Source organism: Clarias gariepinus, chromosome 27 (assembly GCF_024256425.1).
Source record: "Clarias gariepinus isolate MV-2021 ecotype Netherlands chromosome 27, CGAR_prim_01v2, whole genome shotgun sequence".
Classification (NCBI taxonomy): domain Eukaryota; kingdom Metazoa; phylum Chordata; class Actinopteri; order Siluriformes; family Clariidae; genus Clarias; species Clarias gariepinus.
In genome coordinates this window covers 1511393-1529671 of record NC_071126.1, presented here as the reverse complement: position 1 = coordinate 1529671, position 18279 = coordinate 1511393, and the positions used below count along the sequence as shown (strand labels likewise).

At 42.1% G+C, this 18279-nt stretch overlaps 1 protein-coding gene across 6 annotated transcripts in view; it reads left to right on the top strand.

Annotated features, from left to right (window-relative positions):
* The window catches only part of pde4dip (phosphodiesterase 4D interacting protein), a 71160-nt gene extending 52972 nt beyond the window's left edge, over positions 1–18188 (top strand). For 3 of the 6 annotated variants that reach the window (XM_053489323.1, XM_053489324.1, XM_053489319.1), the window contains 21 exons: positions 137–230; positions 671–787; positions 1278–1614; positions 2877–3112; positions 3252–3306; positions 7907–8136; positions 9040–9180; positions 9357–9521; positions 11002–11220; positions 11319–11450; positions 11633–11752; positions 11846–12059; positions 12141–12265; positions 12349–12450; positions 12600–12680; positions 12785–12963; positions 14913–15041; positions 15189–15327; positions 15477–15523; positions 16945–17035; positions 17267–18188. In XM_053489323.1, coding sequence (XP_053345298.1) covers positions 137–230; positions 671–787; positions 1278–1614; positions 2877–3112; positions 3252–3306; positions 7907–8136; positions 9040–9180; positions 9357–9521; positions 11002–11220; positions 11319–11450; positions 11633–11752; positions 11846–12059; positions 12141–12265; positions 12349–12450; positions 12600–12680; positions 12785–12963; positions 14913–15041; positions 15189–15327; positions 15477–15523; positions 16945–17035; positions 17267–17454 — 3141 coding nt within the window. In that variant the 3' untranslated portion in view covers positions 17455–18188. The remainder of the gene's footprint in view (positions 1–136; positions 231–670; positions 788–1277; positions 1615–2876; positions 3113–3251; positions 3307–7906; positions 8137–9039; positions 9181–9356; positions 9522–11001; positions 11221–11318; positions 11451–11632; positions 11753–11845; positions 12060–12140; positions 12266–12348; positions 12451–12599; positions 12681–12784; positions 12964–14912; positions 15042–15188; positions 15328–15476; positions 15524–16944; positions 17036–17266) is intronic. The other 3 variants (XM_053489320.1, XM_053489321.1, XM_053489322.1) reach the window with 3 other exon arrangements.
* The last annotated feature ends 91 nt before the right edge of the window (positions 18189–18279 follow it).

Genomic DNA, 18279 nt, shown 5'->3' with positions numbered 1-18279 from the left:
AATGACACACATATTTCCCTTTACTCTGGTGAAGCCCAATCAATGAAGCAGGGACAGGAAACACTATTAAAGGGCAGGGATGGTGTTTTCTGGTGTTTTAATATTTGTTTTTTCCCCCCTATATTTGGTTCCAAAGCCAGTGCAGCAAAAACTGCAAGAGAAATTCATGGTGTCTAAACCCACCATACAGACCCACGCAGAGAGACTCCGAGACTCCAAAGAACAACTCAGTAAGTATTTTCTATAACTGTTGGATTTTAGGGGCAGCACGGTGATGTAGTGGTTAGCACTCCCGCCTTGTACGGGTTCGATTCCCGGCCAGGGTTGATTCCCATCTCTGTGTGCGTGGAGTTTGCATGTTCTCACTGTGCTTGGTGGGTTTCCTCTGGGTACTCCGGTTTCCTCCCACAGTCTAAAATACAAGCAGATTAAGCTAATTGGCCTTCCGAAATTGCCTGTAGTGTGCCCTGCGATGGATTGGCACTCTGTCCAGGGTGTACCCCGCCTCGTGCCCTAAGCCTCCTGGGATAGGCTCCAGGCCCCCTGCGACCCTGAATACAGGATAAAACAGTACAGACGATGAGTGAGTGAGTGAGTGAGTGAGTGAGAGTGGATTTTACTTGACACATTATACAAAACTATACATACCATTAATTTTTTTGCCCCACAGTGGAGACACCTGTGCAGCATAACAGTAAGCAGGTGCAGGTCGACCTACAGGATCTGGGTTACGAGACGTGCGGCCGCAGTGAGAACGAGGCTGAAAGAGAGGATACCAGCAGCCCAGGTCTCATTACTCACTTTTACTTAAAACTTGTGTATATGGGAATGAAATGTATCTTCAGGTGCAGTGATAGTCATGGTGATGGAGTGTCAGGAAGGATTTGATTAGACCGGTTTGTCGCTTAACGGTGGCTGCAGAGATGCTCATGATTCCATGAGTAGCGTAGAAGGAGCCATTCAAAATGCTGTGGCCTAGGAGGTCTTAATGGTGGATAAAATACAGCGTAATGATTTCCTCAGATTTACCAACATTTCATTGTAGGCTCTATCATGGTCTGGTCTAAGATGTCTTCATCCTGAGACAGGATAGATATAAATCAGTTTTTGCTCTTGCATAATGATTTAGGAACTGTGATGACTGTGTCCTGACACTAAGGTACACGTGGACCTACAGTAAATAAAAACTGCGGTACTGGAAACCTCCAATACATGAACTGAAATATCTAAAGTAGATAAAATGTCCTGATACCCGCTCCTCCCCCATCAATGTACAGAATTTGACGATCTGGAGCTGTGCACATCTCTTTCGTGCCGAGATGGCGCACCCCAATGGTGGTCTGGTCTGGGCGCGAAGGACCGAGCAGGAGGTGATGTTGCGTCTCTGCAGCAGCAGGTGGAGGATTTGCAGGTGCAGCTCTCTCGCTCTCAGGCTCTGGTGCTCAGCCTGCAGTCTCGCCATCAGGACTCCACTCTGAACTCCACACCTGGGAAGTCGAACCGGGACGACAGGGAGCTGCAAGAGCTGGTGACTCGCGTGTCCTCTCTGGAGGAACAGCTGAGGAAGGGCAAAGGTCATGCTGCAGAGGAGCCCAAGAGCTCCACCAGGACTGGGTAAGGAACGGAGGCAAAACTTTTTCCACCAAAAGCAGGAGCATGTAACATAATTACACACTGAGTCAATTTGATATATTTGGTAAATTAAACCCTTTTAGTAAATGGAATAAAAAATTAAGCAACATGTTTAGAGATATGAATTTTTTTATATTATTTCCCAAACACTTTTTGGACAAAGTTTGATTGTTAAAAGTAATCCTAACCCTGAATTGAAGAAAAACAAATAAAAATTTTTATTGAAATATTTTCTGTTCCATTTGTGTTCAGCTGTAATAGCAGTTTTAATACACAAGATGTCACCCATCAGCTGTTGTCCATGTACAGGACATTTTGCAATAGTGAAGGGGTTGTTTTTGCTAAGGGCGACTGTTCCACGCACGGTTACACACAAAACCACACACTTTACAGTGTACTACTCGGATGGATGAATTTAGACCTGAGTGCTTCAAGAAAAGGGTCAGTAACAATCAACTCTGGGTTCAAAACAGGTTAGTTTGGATAAATTGATTTGAATCGTTGATCTAAAGCTGTGTCTAGAGAATTGAGTAGTAAGTCACTAAACTGGGAACTGGGTCGATGCATCAAGAAATGAGTCACTGACATCAGAGCTGAGTCAGTCAATGGAAAATTGAGTCACTGAGATAGGAACTGAAGTTAGAACTGAGTCACTGAATCGAGAAACGAATCACTTGAAGTGAGAATCGAGTCACTGACTTCAGAACTGAGTCATTGAATTAAGTAATGAGTCACTGAGTCAAGAATTGAACCACTGGATCGAGAACTGAGTCACTGAATTTAGAAATGAATCACTGATGTAAGAACTGAGTCCCTGAAATCAGCTTGTCACTAAAACTGGACCTGACTGGCTTGAGATATGAATCACTGAATCGAGACCTAAGTCACTGAAATGAGAGCCGAGTCACAAAAACCAGAGCTGTGTCACTCAATTGAGAAATCAATCACTGAATCGAGGAAGTAATTACTGAATTGAAAACTGAGTCACTGAAATGTCATTTCACCGACTAAATTAAACACTGAGCCATTAATTAAGTGGCTGAATAAAGAAATGAGTCACTGAATTGAAAATTACGGCGTTAATTAAGCACTGGGTCATTGAAATTAGAGTCGTTACTCAAAAGCTGAGTCGATAAATTGAGAACAGAATCAACATTGAGGACTAACTGAGTAAATTAAGAACTTTTCACAACACACACTTTTTAATGACATCAGACTTCATCTTCTAACTCTGTGTATTATAGGAAGTTTGATACACTGATCCAAGCTCAAGCTCGGGAGCTCTCTCACTTGAGGCAGCGAATGCGCGAGGGACGGAGTGCGTGTCACATTCTCACACAGCACCTGGGAGACACCACCAAGTCGTTCGAGGAACTCCTGCGAGACAATGACATTGACTATTACATGGGCCAGAGTTTTAGAGATCAGCTAGCCCAGAGTTCAGCCCTGGCCCAGAGGGTCACAGCCAAGATCAGCAGCCGTAAGTGCACACACACACACACACACACAGTGAAACACACACACACACACACACACACAGTGAAACACACACACACACACATACATACTGCATCACTGCACTGTGTTTAGTAGAATAAAAGTCTTTTGGTTTGACACAGGGGATTACTCTGAAATACCAGATGACAAGACAGGCCATGAACTGCTTGCAATCCGGTGAGTTTTACATCTCCATACACTTTGAGAGTCACACACACACACACACACACACACACACACACAATAAATTCTCTTTCACTTGCTCTGAGGGCTCTGTTCCCATCTCAGCTGGTTATGGGTAAAGTGACAGACTGCACTAAACATGTCAATCCTCCTTTACATAATGCGTGGTTATGTCAGAGGGTTGATGCTCAGCGGAAATATCACTGTGGCACAATGCATTGACTCGGCTGGTCAGCCTGCTGCAGGTTCTCCATCAATCTTCAGTGTGTGTCTAGACACCCGTGTATAGGACTGTGTACTGGATCATTAACTCCTCAAGGGGTCAGAAGGAATTTCAACAGAACTGGACTATACAGTAGACTAAAGGTATCTTTTCGCCACATAGCAAAGTTATTCAATATTTACCCCAAAAAATCTGTTTAAAAAAATAATTAGTGAGAATTATGTAATAATGATCTTTATTTATACAGCGCTGTTTCATTCTGAGTTAAAATCTCAAAGAGAAACAATATGCTTATAATAAAGCACAATACAGTAAATGAGTCATTTGAATGAAAAAGCTAATTAAGTAGGTTTGGACGGTTGTTTTCCCCTCTGTCTGGCCCACACGCTCACACACACCATCAGTGATGCTACCATGGTGACTGTATATATGTTTTATGTACTGTATATATATATTTTATTTATAGTTCTAAAAGGTTTTTAAAACTCTTGTAAGTTCTACAAGATTATAGAAAATTCTCTATCAGGTATTCTACACTGAATCTACCTGGAATGTGCAGGAAAATTGTTTTTAAAAAAAATCATTATGTGGTTCACAAAAACAAAGATTAAAGAGAAAAATAGGACTTTTAATTTACTTAAAGAGTACATAAATGTGAATTAACGTGGAATGTGAATTAGCGTAATGTCCCCACTGGTGCAACTCAGGGCCCAACTAAGTGTTGTGTTATTAGCATGAAATATTTTATTGGCCGATTCGTTCCCCCCGACGCCTCCCTCCTTCCCTGGTTGCCATGGCAGCAGTGTCAGAACCCCAGGGACAGATGACCTCTATTCCCCCTGACTGTGTATCTGTGTAAGGCATAGACATATGGAGGCAGTGAGCTGTATAGGCTTGCTTTACATATGTGTGTGTGTGTGTGAGTGTGTGTGTGTGCATGGAGAGATAGTGAAGTAAAGTATAAGTCCCATTCCTCTGAATGAAACAGAGCCGAGCTTTAATGATCCTCCTGTTTCTAGTTCGCTGGCTCAGCAGCACAGCTGCTTCTCTGTGAACTCAAATCATTAAACTTCTCGATATCTCAGCACTGTGTGTGTGTGTGTGTGTGTGTGTGTGTGTGTGTGTGTGTGTGTGTTTGTGTGTGTTTGTGTGTGTGTGTGTGTGAGAGAGAGAGAGAGAGAGAGAGAGAGAGAGAGAGAGATCTGCTGCCTGGGGTGGTTTTGTGTCATCACTCAGAGCTGGGATGAGGAAGATCGCACACATGTGGCAGAGCAACCAAGCAAGAGACAGGACCTTCACAACCAACCGGAGACAAAGTGTTAAAGACGAATACGTGTTTCAGAAGACTGTTTATCGAGAACTTTTGGCAGAAAATGTCCTGAGCACTCTCTTTTTTTGTCCTGAGGCCTTTAAGATTGATGTTACAGTCCTTTACAGATCTTTAGCTAGCTGTTGGTTTCCCACTGCTTTTGGACACCACAGGTTTGTAGTTCGTTCTTGATGATGCTTCGAGATCACCTTTGCACTCTGGGAAATTAGAGAAGTTAAATGAGAAGGACAGCGAGATCAAGAGCATTACAGAACAGATGGTGAGCCAGATGTGAGGCTGGACTTCGCCATATTTTAGCGCATTAATTTAGTCAGAGTGTGGCATTGCATTGGTTTGATGGCCTTTTTCGTGTGCTGTGCTTTTGTGGCTTTTTGCGTTCCCCTGATGAGACAATTTTGTCACATGTTTGCTGCTGCAGTTACACACGCACCGCCGGGATTAGGACGGTCTGTTGACTTAAGCACTAATCAGGTTAGATTATTAAAGCTCATGAGAGAGTGAAATAGGTCAGAGGCAGCTGAACCAGAGAGAGAGAGAGAGAGAGAGAGAACAAAGAAAAGAGCAACTGGATGGCAGGATGAGTGAAGTATCAGGATTATTTTTGATCTCTTTCCTGTCCTTCTACTTGGTTTTATTTTGTCTGTAAGAGTTACTTACTTCACCCAGGCTGGGATTCAACTGTTACTACGACGCAGATCAGCAATTCACTTTATTTATCGAAGGAGTCTGTAAGAACTTCATCAAGGCTTTTTGTCTCTTGTTCGGATCCTGAGGTTTAGCTGTGTTTGACTCTTCAGCGAATCAAAACAATGATTTTTCCTTCTTTCACTAAAGCTTTCTGCTTCTGTCCTGGGAGCAAATCCAGCCCGAATCCCACACATAAACAAACACACATGCAAGAGGTTTATTGTGTTTGAGAGTTGATGAAGAATGTTGTTGAGCTATTGAGAAACGTCTTCCTCTGCACCGACATTCTAGCTAAAGGATCGATAATCAACGGAATCCTCAGGACTGCAGCTTTAAATAGAAGATTAGTCTAAATCGTACATCATTTATTGGACAAACGTATAGTGCGTAATCTGTGCTGTTTGTCTGAGAACAAAAGGAAGGAAGGGACGCTCATTTACCAGCTAATCACCAGCTAATCAGCATCACACAGCCCCACACCGAGCTTCCTGTTCTGTGTGCTCTGGCTGTCTGATGGTTGAGTCAGTCCAGCCCGGGACAGGAGACGATGGTCGCGTTGTGTCTCGGACACAAGACGACGCGGGCAGACAGATGGGCCGAGGCACCATGGCTCCGCTCTGGAGATCCATGCTGTCTAAGAGCAGCCCACTCTACCGCAACTCGCTCTTCTCTTTCTCTCTGTGGGAGAGCCGTGTGCAGGAGCGAGAGCTGGTGCTTCTCAGGAGGCAGGTGGCGACAGACAGGAGGGCGCTGCAGCACCACGTGGAGAAGTAAGAGCAATGGGAGAGAGTACACACGATGGAAAGAATGTTGGTACAAGGGAGTAGGGTGGGAGCTGTTCATCTAGGACAAATAAAAATGCTGTGTAGTTTTTCTCAACTAGTGCATTTTTTTTCTTTTTGCAAAACGGTGCTTTAAAATACACTGGTACTGCTGATGCTGCTACTTCTACTAATAATTCAGTGAAGTCTCCTGATAAAAAAAAAAAAAAAAACTCAGCACCTCTTCATTTTAACTGAAGGGGGGCGGTGTGTGTGTGTGTGTGGGGGGGGGGGGGGGGCATTAACATGCATCTGTCTTGAATAACAAGTGGATTTTACCTTTGCATATTTATGACTTTCAAATGCAATATTCTTAAAATATGTCTAAAAAGGTGTTAATAATGACAAATAAAGAAAGTTTATTAGAGAATGTACTAACGACAGTGAAGAAGGTATCAGGGATATCTGATCCGGTGACAAGATTAAACTGGCAAATTTACTTATGAAGTGACTCGACAAAAATAATGTTTGATGAATTCTTGTGTTGTGTTAATTTAGTTTTTTTTTCTCTTTAGAGTTGACTATGTGTAAGTGTAAGAATAACAGAGACATGGTATAAAAGACAAGTAACTATGGACAAGTCATGAAGAGTGTGTGTACAGTATGTGCATAATAATATATAGATGTCTGCCTATCATGAGTACAGCTTGGGTGTGTACCGGTAAATAAAGGGCACGGTTCGGTACATACTGTACCTCGGTTCTGTAAACGTTTACCAACTTAAAAGCAACAAGGGACAACACACAGGGAATTCCTCTATTTAAAATCATACAGTACCTATGTAACATACCTTTGTTGGAAATCCCAATTAGTGCTAACCACTACACCACCATGCCACCTTTAAAGATTTAATATGCATATAATATACTGTACATGCATGCACTACATGTCCAATCAGTACATAAAGCATTAAAATGTTCATCCGACTTACAGTATTGGAGAGAATACACCAGCACTAATTAAAGCTGGACTGTCACTTAGATCACAGCGTGCGCCGAACCCGACGTCTTGTACCAAATGGTAGGGGGTCGAATGCACATGCTGTTACACCCCTAGTAGAGACCGAGCCCAAACTTTTAATCAATGGACAATAAGTGTGAATGAATCCAGCTGTGAAAGAGCTCGCCTGAAGGAAAACAGAAATGTGCCATTATATTTAGTAAAACAGCTTTGTCGCATTTCATTTAATCCAAAACAGCCACAGCTAAGTACTTTGGGTTCATTATTATCTGTATAGTGATTAAGCACGTTTTAATGCGGGGGCGTGCGGGAAAATGCAGGACTTTTTAATGCAGGAAAAATAGCTTTTCATGAAAGCCACATTGAATTCAGTAATCACACAAAGTTGTTAATGCAGACAAAACCCTAATCTCCTTCACTTTCACTGATGAGTTCTGGAAATGTTAAATGGTTGCGAAAAGCTTTATTGCAAAACCGCTGATTCTGAAAGTCAAATTCATTTGTAGTGTGTGTGTGTGTGTGTGTGTGTGTGTGTGTGTTCGTGTGTGTCTGGCTCTGTGTTCTGCTCCACAGGTTAAGTAAGGAGCTCCAGCAGAAAGACAAACTCATTGAGTCACTGCGCTCTAAACTTGAGCTCCAGCGTGCAGATTCACCCAGCAGCAGCCGCTCTCACTCAGGAGATGCTGACCAGTTGGACCGCGGATCTTTTGTCATAGATGAACAGGGTTCCACTAATGAAGACCTTGACTTATGCTCAGAACTGGACACTGTCAGTGAGTTCGGCCAAGATGAGGTAGCTGATGGTACGCCATTCAAACATACACACACACAAAACAGTGTGCTACAGAAACATGCACCTAAACACAACATCTTATTTAATCCTAGGTACAAGTCAAACCGGGACTTTAAACCGTGCAGAATAACTGAGCAGAGTTCTAAGAGTAAAAACTCCATTTATCTATATAATCCCCTGCGGCGGCACGGTGGCTTAGTGGTTAGCACTGTCGCTTTGCATGAGTGTGTACAGTTCCCACAGACACACACATCTCTTCTGCAAGTTGTGACAAGTTATCTTATATTATTCGTTCCTCTCAATAAATGTGAAACAGGAACAGCTGCAGTGAGCTCCAAGCCACCTCGGCTAAGATCGTCATTCACGAACGTACCGTATGGCCTTTATTAAAACGTTTGCTCCGTTCCAATCGTTCAACCGCGTCAATCGCTTTCACACCCTGATTCATCATCAGTCCCAGTTTGACCTGAACGACCCTTGGATAATAGGCACAATCAGAAGTCAGTCTGCAGTATAGCATTGCTCCGTCAGGGCTCCAAGGTCACTGGTTTAACCTTGACGGTAGGTTTTTGTCTATGTGGAGTTCTGCATGGGTCTCCTCCCATAGCCCAAATATAAACCTTTCCAGGAAGTGAACTGAGGATTTTTCATTATGAACATGTGCGTGAGCGTATTGCTGGCTTGCACCCAATGTTCCCAGAATAGGCTCCAGATTTCTCCTGACCAGGATGTGGAGCTTACTAAAGATAATGATGATGATTATGAGTATAGGGACCCTCCCCCTTCTTCCCACTTCCTGATAGGGAATATTCTACTGTAGCATATCGCCTGTAAATTTCATTTTCCTAAATAAATTAAGTATAACCTTAAACATGATCACGTTTGTGTCCTTTTGTGACCCTCTCTTTCATAGACCCTCTGCAGCCTGCGCCGTCACATCCGCATCTATCCAACCCACCGTCCGTTACTTCCTCACATGGCCACCAGACGTCCAGCTGCGGTCCCAGCATGCACTGCACACCTCTCAGGCTCACGGAGGGCCAGATACAGACAGGTAGGACACACGACAGAGAACAACAGAAAGTTTGGCTAAATAGATTTTGGGAAAATCTTGAAGCCTTTAGTTTCCACCGTTTTATGTTCACTCAGTGTGTGTTAATACTCACCGCATCTTCAGGCTATGATAAAGAAGTTTGAACTGTACCTTCTTGGCCTCCTCTTTTCCCACAGAGCTCAGTTCTGGCCCCTTACCCCAGTGTCTCTCAGCTCAAATGGCTTTTCTGCCGTTTGACGCCCAAACACAATACCTAAGACCCCGTTCTAACACCACAGGGGGCTTCTCTTTGGCTGAGGTGCACCAGGAGCTGCAGAGACTGCAGAAAGAGTTAGCAAACAGTGAGCATTGGTGTATTTGTGTGTGTGTATATGTGTGTGTGTGTGTGTGTCACTCGCTAACATCGACCAGCCTGCCCTATAAAGTTAACATCTCTATTGATGCACTGAAATGGGGGCTTTGGAGGGGTGGGAGGATCTAGGGAGACAGCATTGTCTTTGCTGTTGTAACACAATCAGTGCATTAAAGAGAACTATTTCGAGATGTGACTTAACAAACGCGTGACGTAACTTAAAATGTGGCTTTAATCTCCAGTTTTACGCTAGTGAATGTCCTCATCAAGGCATGAATGTTCAGTTTGTTCACAATATCTCCATAGACACACATAAGTTTCAACCATGTAAGTAATGTTTGTATTATGGTTCCAGCACCCCTACTTTCTACCTCTCTGGATGTGCATATCACATTAAGTTCTTTTATTTACTTTAATAAACCAGCATGACGTGTTCCAAGCGATTGTTCATATTTTGCATGTTGTGTAATGGTAGGTTAAGTCAGACCAAATTAGGCTCATCTGTTTTACAAATGGGTTCACGAGAGAAACAATCTGCTCTTGTGTTTGATTTAAATATGTTAGAAATATTGGAAATATTAAAGATTCTGTGTGTATAACCGAATATGAGCTGTGCAATATCATGGATTATGCAATTTAATCGATCTTTTGTTTGTCAGTTTTCAATTCAGAATTGAGTTACAGTTTAATCAAGAGGTAACACAGAAGTTTACTGTTTATTAGATACTTTTAGTAGCTTTTAATATATTAAAACCTGTAAGAAATGCAGAGACAAATCTAACATTATTGCTGAATTGAAAATCTCAAAGCTCAAAAATCAATCATAAATCAAATCAACAGTCTGCATATGAATCACAGCTCCATTAATAACACTAAAAAAAATTTTGGTGTCTGTGAGCGTCACCTTTAAACCTGTCGAAAGGTCTGTTTCGTGCATAAAATCTCTAAATTGTATCGGTTAGTGAATAGTTTTAAATGTAAGGTCAGAGTTTATGATCACGATGACAGCCTGAAGAGAAATACGTCTCTTTCATATGGAAGACCTTTTTCTAATAATATCACGTTCAAGTCTTCTAAAGTCTTCAGCCGTATAATAAACATCTGAAACACAGTAATGTAGGATATAATATATATAATATATAATATCCATTTAGGATACTGTCCCCAAGTTTGTGTGAACCTCTGAATTAACTGCAGAGAATTTCTTAACACTTAATAAACATGATTAAACTGCATCCCTCTTAATAAATGCTATGATTTAGACCACACTGAATAGAGATACACATGCACTAGCTAATGAATCCCAACAATCCGCAGTGCCTATGAGTTTCTGTAACGTCTCGCTCAGACCTTGTCTTTCTAAACCATTAACCACGTTTTTTTTTTGTTTTGTTTTCAGATTATTTTGATAACAATTACTGTTGTCAACTAAAATGTCGACATTTTCTTCTTCCTTTCTTTCTATACAGGTTTTAGCAGCGCTCAGGTCAAACCCCTGCCAGGCGCTTTCCACCAGACCGACCACAATGACTTTCACCTTCCATCCCAGCATGTCTTTCAGCAATCTCCATTTGCTAGCCTTCATGCTAGTCCGGGTATGACATATGGGGCTCAGCTTAAGCGAGAAAGCACTTATAATGATATCTCGTCAAGCTCATCGGGGTATCAGTCTGGCGCGCGTCACACAGGTGCTAACAGAGTGGCAATCCTATATGCTATAGATTTGAACTTTGACATAGACATGTAAGTGTGATCATCGATCTTTCTTTGGATGGTTGTGTCACAGGGACAGACTTGATGGAGGAGCACCTGAGGGAGATACGCAGTCTCCATCGACGTCTCGAAGAGTCCATCCAGACCAATGAACGCCTGAGACAGCAGCTGGCAGAGAGACTAGACTCCAGCAAACATGATGGAGGTCTGAGAAACACATCAAATATTAAAAGTTGCACACAGACAAAGAAGTGATAATGAATTTAGATTTATTTGAAAACAAAAGTAAAATTTGTTTTGAAGATTTAACGATAAATCATTGATCATTCCCCCTTAAACCTCACAGAACATCACATTTTGCTTGTTTCTCTGGTTATTGTTTATTAGGTGCTCCTACAAACATTTACATTCAGGGGCTTGACTCTGTCAATCAGCTGTCTAATGAGGTCCAATTCCTTAAAGAGGAGAACCAGGCACTCCAGAGTCAGCTCCAGCAAGCAGGCAGAGGTGCAGCACTATAAACGCTATACGTTTAATATACGTTTTCATTATGTTTATTGGCAGCGTCTACAATCCAGTGACGTTATATCTGACCTGTAGATGTTTCTGTATTCGATATACAAGAGGGCATGAAACAGGTGGAGCACCTGCGGGATGCCGTCCTATTGGAGCACACTAGGCTGAAGCAGGCAGAGCTGGAAGCGGAAAAGTGGGCAGGGCAATTCAGGCAGCTGCAGGCGCAAATGCGAGAGCAGACGCAGGTGGTTCTGCAGCTCAAGCAAGACAAACAGATCAGTCAGGAGAACGCTAACAGGTAGGGCTGTGCGATGTTGTAGCCATTTAACCAAGAGTCTAGGTGGTTTTGTCACTGACTGCGAACTGCTTGTGTCTTTAGGCTCCAGCACGAAGTTAACATTCTCCAGCAGCAGCTGAGTGAAAGCAGACGACTCATGCTTACTCTTCAGTGTGAATTAGAGACGCACCGCAGGTCATGTGAAACCACCCACACGGACAGTCAAGGTAAACTCTGTGAATACTCTCTATGCATGTTCTACAACTTGGATCCTGATTTTTTCATAACATCCTTATCGGTACACCTTCAGAACCAGAAATGCAGGAGGCAGCGTCTGACATGCACATGCTGGAGCAACAGCTAAGTGACAGGGTGGATCCAGAGGTTCCAGCTAGAAAACTCCTCTTCCATGGTGAGAAAAGCAATCAACCAGCCTTATGTGTGACATTTAAACCCAGCAGTCATATATTACTGGGTAGCTCCAGGGTCAAGATTACAGATTATGTTTAAGTTACATATTTGTATCTCGACTAAACATTAGTATTATATTGACTGCTATAGACTCGTCTTGCTCTCCTCCTGTTCGAGGCACCTTTAATCCAGCGTCAGCGCTCTCTGCTCAGCTTCAGTTCTCTGTTGCTAGTGAGTAGTTAGCTTTTTCCTATGCAGTATATACACTGTAAAACACTGTTCAGCTCCATAGACATGTCAAGAATTTTACCTTTATAAATATTTGCTTGATCTAGAATCGGGTGTTAATAAGAGTGAAGCCCCAGACGGCTCGTTCGCCTGCAGGACAGGGTGTCATGTTGTGGGCCACTGGGACGACTTCAGCACCTTGCAGCAGCAGCTCCTGGATGGCAAAGTGTTCATCTGCAAGATGGAGGCAGCACTGCGATCCAGCATGGAGATCAACCTGCATGAGGTCAGTCTGCTATCCATGAGCACTTGGATGTATACATGGGTGTGGTGGCTTCGTCGTCTCGTGTCTCCTTGGTCTCTTTCCTGTCACACCATTCTCAGACTCTCACATGCACTACTAATAGAGTAAATAGTTTTTGTTAAATGTTTATGCCTTCTGTTTTTCAAGAATCAACAATTGGGTTACTTACAGTACATCTAACAAATATTAATTATGCAATGCATAATTTGTAAATATTTAAATGTGCTGTTTCATAAAGATCATTTATTGTATGCATTCTAGCCGATGTTGTCTAACACTTTCTGCTTGTATTTCTAGATATTGTGCCGTTTATGAACCTTCGGCCAAACCTCACTAGGGTGTTCAAGTGCTGGATTTATATCTTTCTTATTATCAGTCAAATGCTGGGATATCATTTATTGCACAAAATGGTTTGGCAAGATTCTTCTCGATTTTGGTCAACCCTAACCCAGACACACTTCCCCTCTGGCTATCTTAGTCATTTCAAATGCCAAGCTGTATAATCTCACATCAGACATGTCTGGTCTTCCTTTATCACTGGGTGTGCACATTTTGCTTAACTTGAATCTAGATTTCCTCCTTGCCCAGAGAAAGTCTCCAATGAGGTTCTCATATTGATTAAAATCTGATAAGGTGTGCTAAGAGGTAATATTATCGCCATATAGTAAAATTGTGAGGCTACTAGTAATAGCCTTTATTGTAATAGCCTTTATGTTATTCCATAAGGTCAAACTTCCCTATGTTTTTTTTCTCATTTTTTATAAGAGTGGGTCACTGTTCAGTATCTCACCTAACTGTGGGCTTAACTTGACAACATACCTTTAGGATGCCATATAAAATGATATTGTTATTACTTGTTGGTGGAAGTGTTTGGATATTGATATTGTTTCTGACTCCCACCACCATCCACTCCTTTAACGGTAGGGTTTGCTTTTACAGCCACTGCCGAAGGGTCTATAAATGCTACCGTAAATGAGAGTGGTGAAAGGGGTCATGCTTACCGTGTTCTTCTAGGAAGATCAAAGAATGGTGAAACAGTACCATTAGCCAAACCCAGAATAAGATCTTCATTCATAGTTTACTAGAAAAAGGAGCTACAGTACAGTAAACTCGACCGTCCCAGTCTCATCGTCCTTTAAATGTGTCTCCTAAGTGAATGCTGTCAGGTGGTTTTGTTTTAAATATAACAGTACCTGTTTCCTTTTCACAGGATTCCGGGCATCCATTAATATTCCCGGACACTACTTTAAGATAAACACTGTTTGCCATTCAACAGATACTGAAAATAAAACGGCATAAATATGAAGCATTTAAAGCCGTCCCGTTTTGTCTGACCTTCTCGATTTTTAACACATTCTGAAGCTACTGTACTGAAAATATCTGTACTTTTTAAAAGAACTAACAGTACCACAGAGCTCAACATCCCTCTTTAACTGAGGAGAAATCATTATCACAGATCCAGGTCCTCCAGCAACTAGGCCTAACCTAAGTTCTTTTCCTGGTTAAATCAGTACAAACCTGATTAAAGAAGAAAGCAAAAAAAGAAGAAATAAACTTGGGATAGGTGGAATGTCCGACTTTCCCCTAAATCCGTGATAGCTATGTATATCTGGGAAAAGGAAAAGATTAGATTTGTTCCACACAGCTACTGCTCTCGTCCTTGCAGCTTTACGGACTTTGTCTCTTGCAGTTGAACAGGATGGTTTAGATCTGTCCCATTTTACTCACTTCAGTGAAACTTTTTCCAGGCTATCGTTCTGTGCAAGTTGTTGTTTTGGGCAGAATATCAATGCCCAGTTGTGCTTCTTTACATTATATATTGTAGGTTCGACAGACATCTTGTGATGCTTTTCATATCTAAAACAGCTGCTCTAAACTGCTCCTTTAATATTTGGGTCCATGTTCAAGTTGTTCCTGTATTCTCCATTCAGGCCTGTGTGAGGAACCTGCTGACCAGCACCAAGACCTTAAAGCAGATCCTGGAGGACATTGGTTCTGTCCTCAAAATGTTCTGGAGGGCTGCTCTCCCGAGCACTGAGACCACATCACAGGATGAAAAGGTGAGGGATCGACAGGTACCTGAGCTGAGAGAAGACACACCTGACATGCAGTGTGTCTTTCAGTAACAAGGCAGGAGTGTATCTCATAATGTGCTATAATCTGTGCGCTGGATACAGGACTGATGTGTGTATTTACTGTGTGTGTAGGAGAAAACTTTAACAGACGAAGTTATGGCTTTGAGGCATAAACTCGCTGAACAGGAACAGACTTTAAGAGAGACGATGGAGAGCCTGAAAAACTCCAACCGCACCAAAGACAGCATGGAGCAATTTATCGTCAGCCAATGTAAGCCATGATGAGCACCTTGTTCTTGTCCTGCTTTTATGTTCACTGATGAGAAATTAATTTGCTAATATCATAGTATTTGCACGACTTTTCATCCCTGTTTTTTGTCAAAAAGTTCTGTTGGGTGACCTCACTTTGTCTCTTTGCAGTGACCAGGACACGAGACGTGTTAAAAAAAGCTCACACAAACCTTCAGGTGAGGCCACTCTTTCGCACTTTGACACCTCACGTAACAAGCGGAGAAGGTGATGAGTGCTGTGACACACGGTGACAAAACATCATGGAACTAATACTTTTCAGCTCTCTGAAAGTAGGAAGTGTGTAATCGTGTGATGAAGGATGTTTTCACTCATTAGTCCAGCTGTGTTAGACCTAACGAGTGATGTTTTAGAAAGCTTTTTCATCACATACACTTTTCAGTACAGCGAAATTCTTTTCTCTACACCTCCCAGCTTGGTTGGGTTGTCATGATTATGGTGCCTGTGGAGAAAAAGCACAACACTATTGGCACTTGGCAGTGCTTGGGGACTGACTCCCTGGCCATCTTTCTAATTACTGAGCCATCAGTACTCCAAAAGTATAAAAGTGCCTCCTGGTAACCCTGTTTATTTAGGAGCAGGATTCTCTTTAGTGGTTGTGGGGGCAGGAGGTACTGTACCAAGTTGTTGTGTGCATGTATGAGCCATAAAATATCAGTGGTTCTTATTGATCCTAGAAGTTCGGTTGGGTGAGATAAACTGTCTGGGCAAACATAGTAGAAGGAAGAAAAAACATTAGGTGACTGTCATCGAAGATCACTTAAACATGTGTTTAACTGTGTTTAATGGTGATGGGTGCATCAGGCTAAGAAGGGACATGCATGAAGCGATGCACCCATCAGGCATAGTGCCCACTGTACAAGCCTCTGGAGTTGCTTCAGTTGGTCAGAACTAGACAACATTATGCAGCTATAGAATTAAGGCAGCTGACGTCCTGGATGTACTGAATGACCAGGGTATCACATCTATGGAGTTTTTTTTTCTTAAAAAGAAAGAATCTACCATAAAGAATGACTGTATTTATCTGTACATCAAAAGGATGTCCCATCGTCACCAGTCATGACTTACACACTATTAAAGCTAGTTTTAATCATTGGTTTAAACACAGGGGGCACTGTGGCTCAGCGGTTATCACAGTTGCCTTCCATCTCCAAGGTTGGGTGCTCAAACTTCACTTCCATGGGTTTTACATGTTCTACCTGTGGTTTCTGGATGTCCTTAAGGTCCTGTGCGTGAGAGTGTGTCTCCGCCTAATGGCCTGAGCTCGTTTAAACGTAAAAACTAAATAAACAGAACACCACACCAGGATGAGTTACACCATTAAGTGTATTACTGGAGTATTTGTCATCCTGTCCTCACAGTTAGTGCTTTACTGTATGCAAGCAAACAATTAAGAGTTTACAAAAATACCACTGAATGTATGTGTGCATGTGTGTGTGTGTGTGTGTGTGTGTGTGTGTGTGTGTGTGTGAAGGAACAAAAGCCAACAGCTGCATGATGTGCTGTCACTTTCTTAAATCTCACTGTGTTCTCTATTCCTCCCTCCTTCCTCTCTCTGTCTCTGTTTGAGTTCTTCCAGAGAAACGAGCTCAGGGTCAACTCTTTAGGCTGCTCCTTTCCTCCTTCCTCTCCTCAGCCTTTCTCCTTCACTCCTCCCTGGGCTTCTAGAGGTACACCCCGGGTCTGTTTGGCTTTTGGGAGTGTGCATGTTAGTTCCATACAATATCAACATAATCTGCTAATTGTTTTTATGTCTTGGCTTGGAAAGTGTTGTTAAGTGAGCAGAGCAGTTGGCTTGTCCATAGATTACTACAGAATGTTAATAATAGCTACATTGGGTGTACTGCTGATCGGTTAGTAGTAAATTGTGTACTCGTTTAAGACGTATCTCCTGGTCTTAGGTAAAGTCTCAAACACTGGATGCACCTCTTCTTCTGGACCGAGTATCCTGACAACACCTGGTCACCACCCACACAAGCTTTCCCAAGTGGTAGTGAAGCACTTTGGCATGCAGCGCCCTCTACAGATGTTCTCTGGCAGTGAACGAACAGCCCTCCATGTCCACACTGCTGCGCCCACGCCATGCTGAGGGAGCTCACAGCTTTAGATATGTGACTGGTTGTTTGTGCTCAGGTGTAATCAGCAGATCCTGTAGCTTTTGCTGTGTTTTACGTAGATCTCAGGTAGGTTAATATACAGGTGTCTTTTCCTAAAGCAGCTCCATTAGCAAAAAAAAAAAAAAAATGACAAAAAAACAAAAGCTGCTGGCTTAGACCATGGTTCTTGAGGTTGAATTTGGTACACAGCTGTATGTGCTTTGATATTTTTTTCATTTTTTAAAAAAATTACATTTTCTGTTACACTTTTTGTATGTTCCACTTTTAATTATGTGCGCACTGCCTTTAGACAGAGAGCAGTTCTTCCCAAAATTGTTCTCCTAAATTATCTTTAAAAACATTTTTCTGACAACACATGAACCAGATCGTCTGTGGACGATTGCTGCGGGTATAAAAGTGACCTTATGGGCTGGGCTGAGAACCTGCCTGGAACAGACTGAGATTTGATTTGATTTGGCCTTTGAACTGTAGCAGGAGATTAAGATTGGTTTATGTTTAAGAGAAACAGCAAATCCATATTTTTTCTGTGTGTGTGTGAAAAGAATAATACTTTTAAGACAGCTGTGTTATACTTTGTCTATGATGATGCAATGCTATGATTTACAATTTAAGAGCAAGAACATGGACACTGCTGCTTACTTTTGAACACTGTAACTCTGAACAGGTAATAATAATAATAAGAATAAACAAGGAAATTCTGCTGTTACTTTATAGCTTTAGATCTGAGATGCTGCCAAAGTAAATGCTTTAAGCTTCCCATTCCTGTCTACCTGTTGTCTACCCCCATATAACTGTAT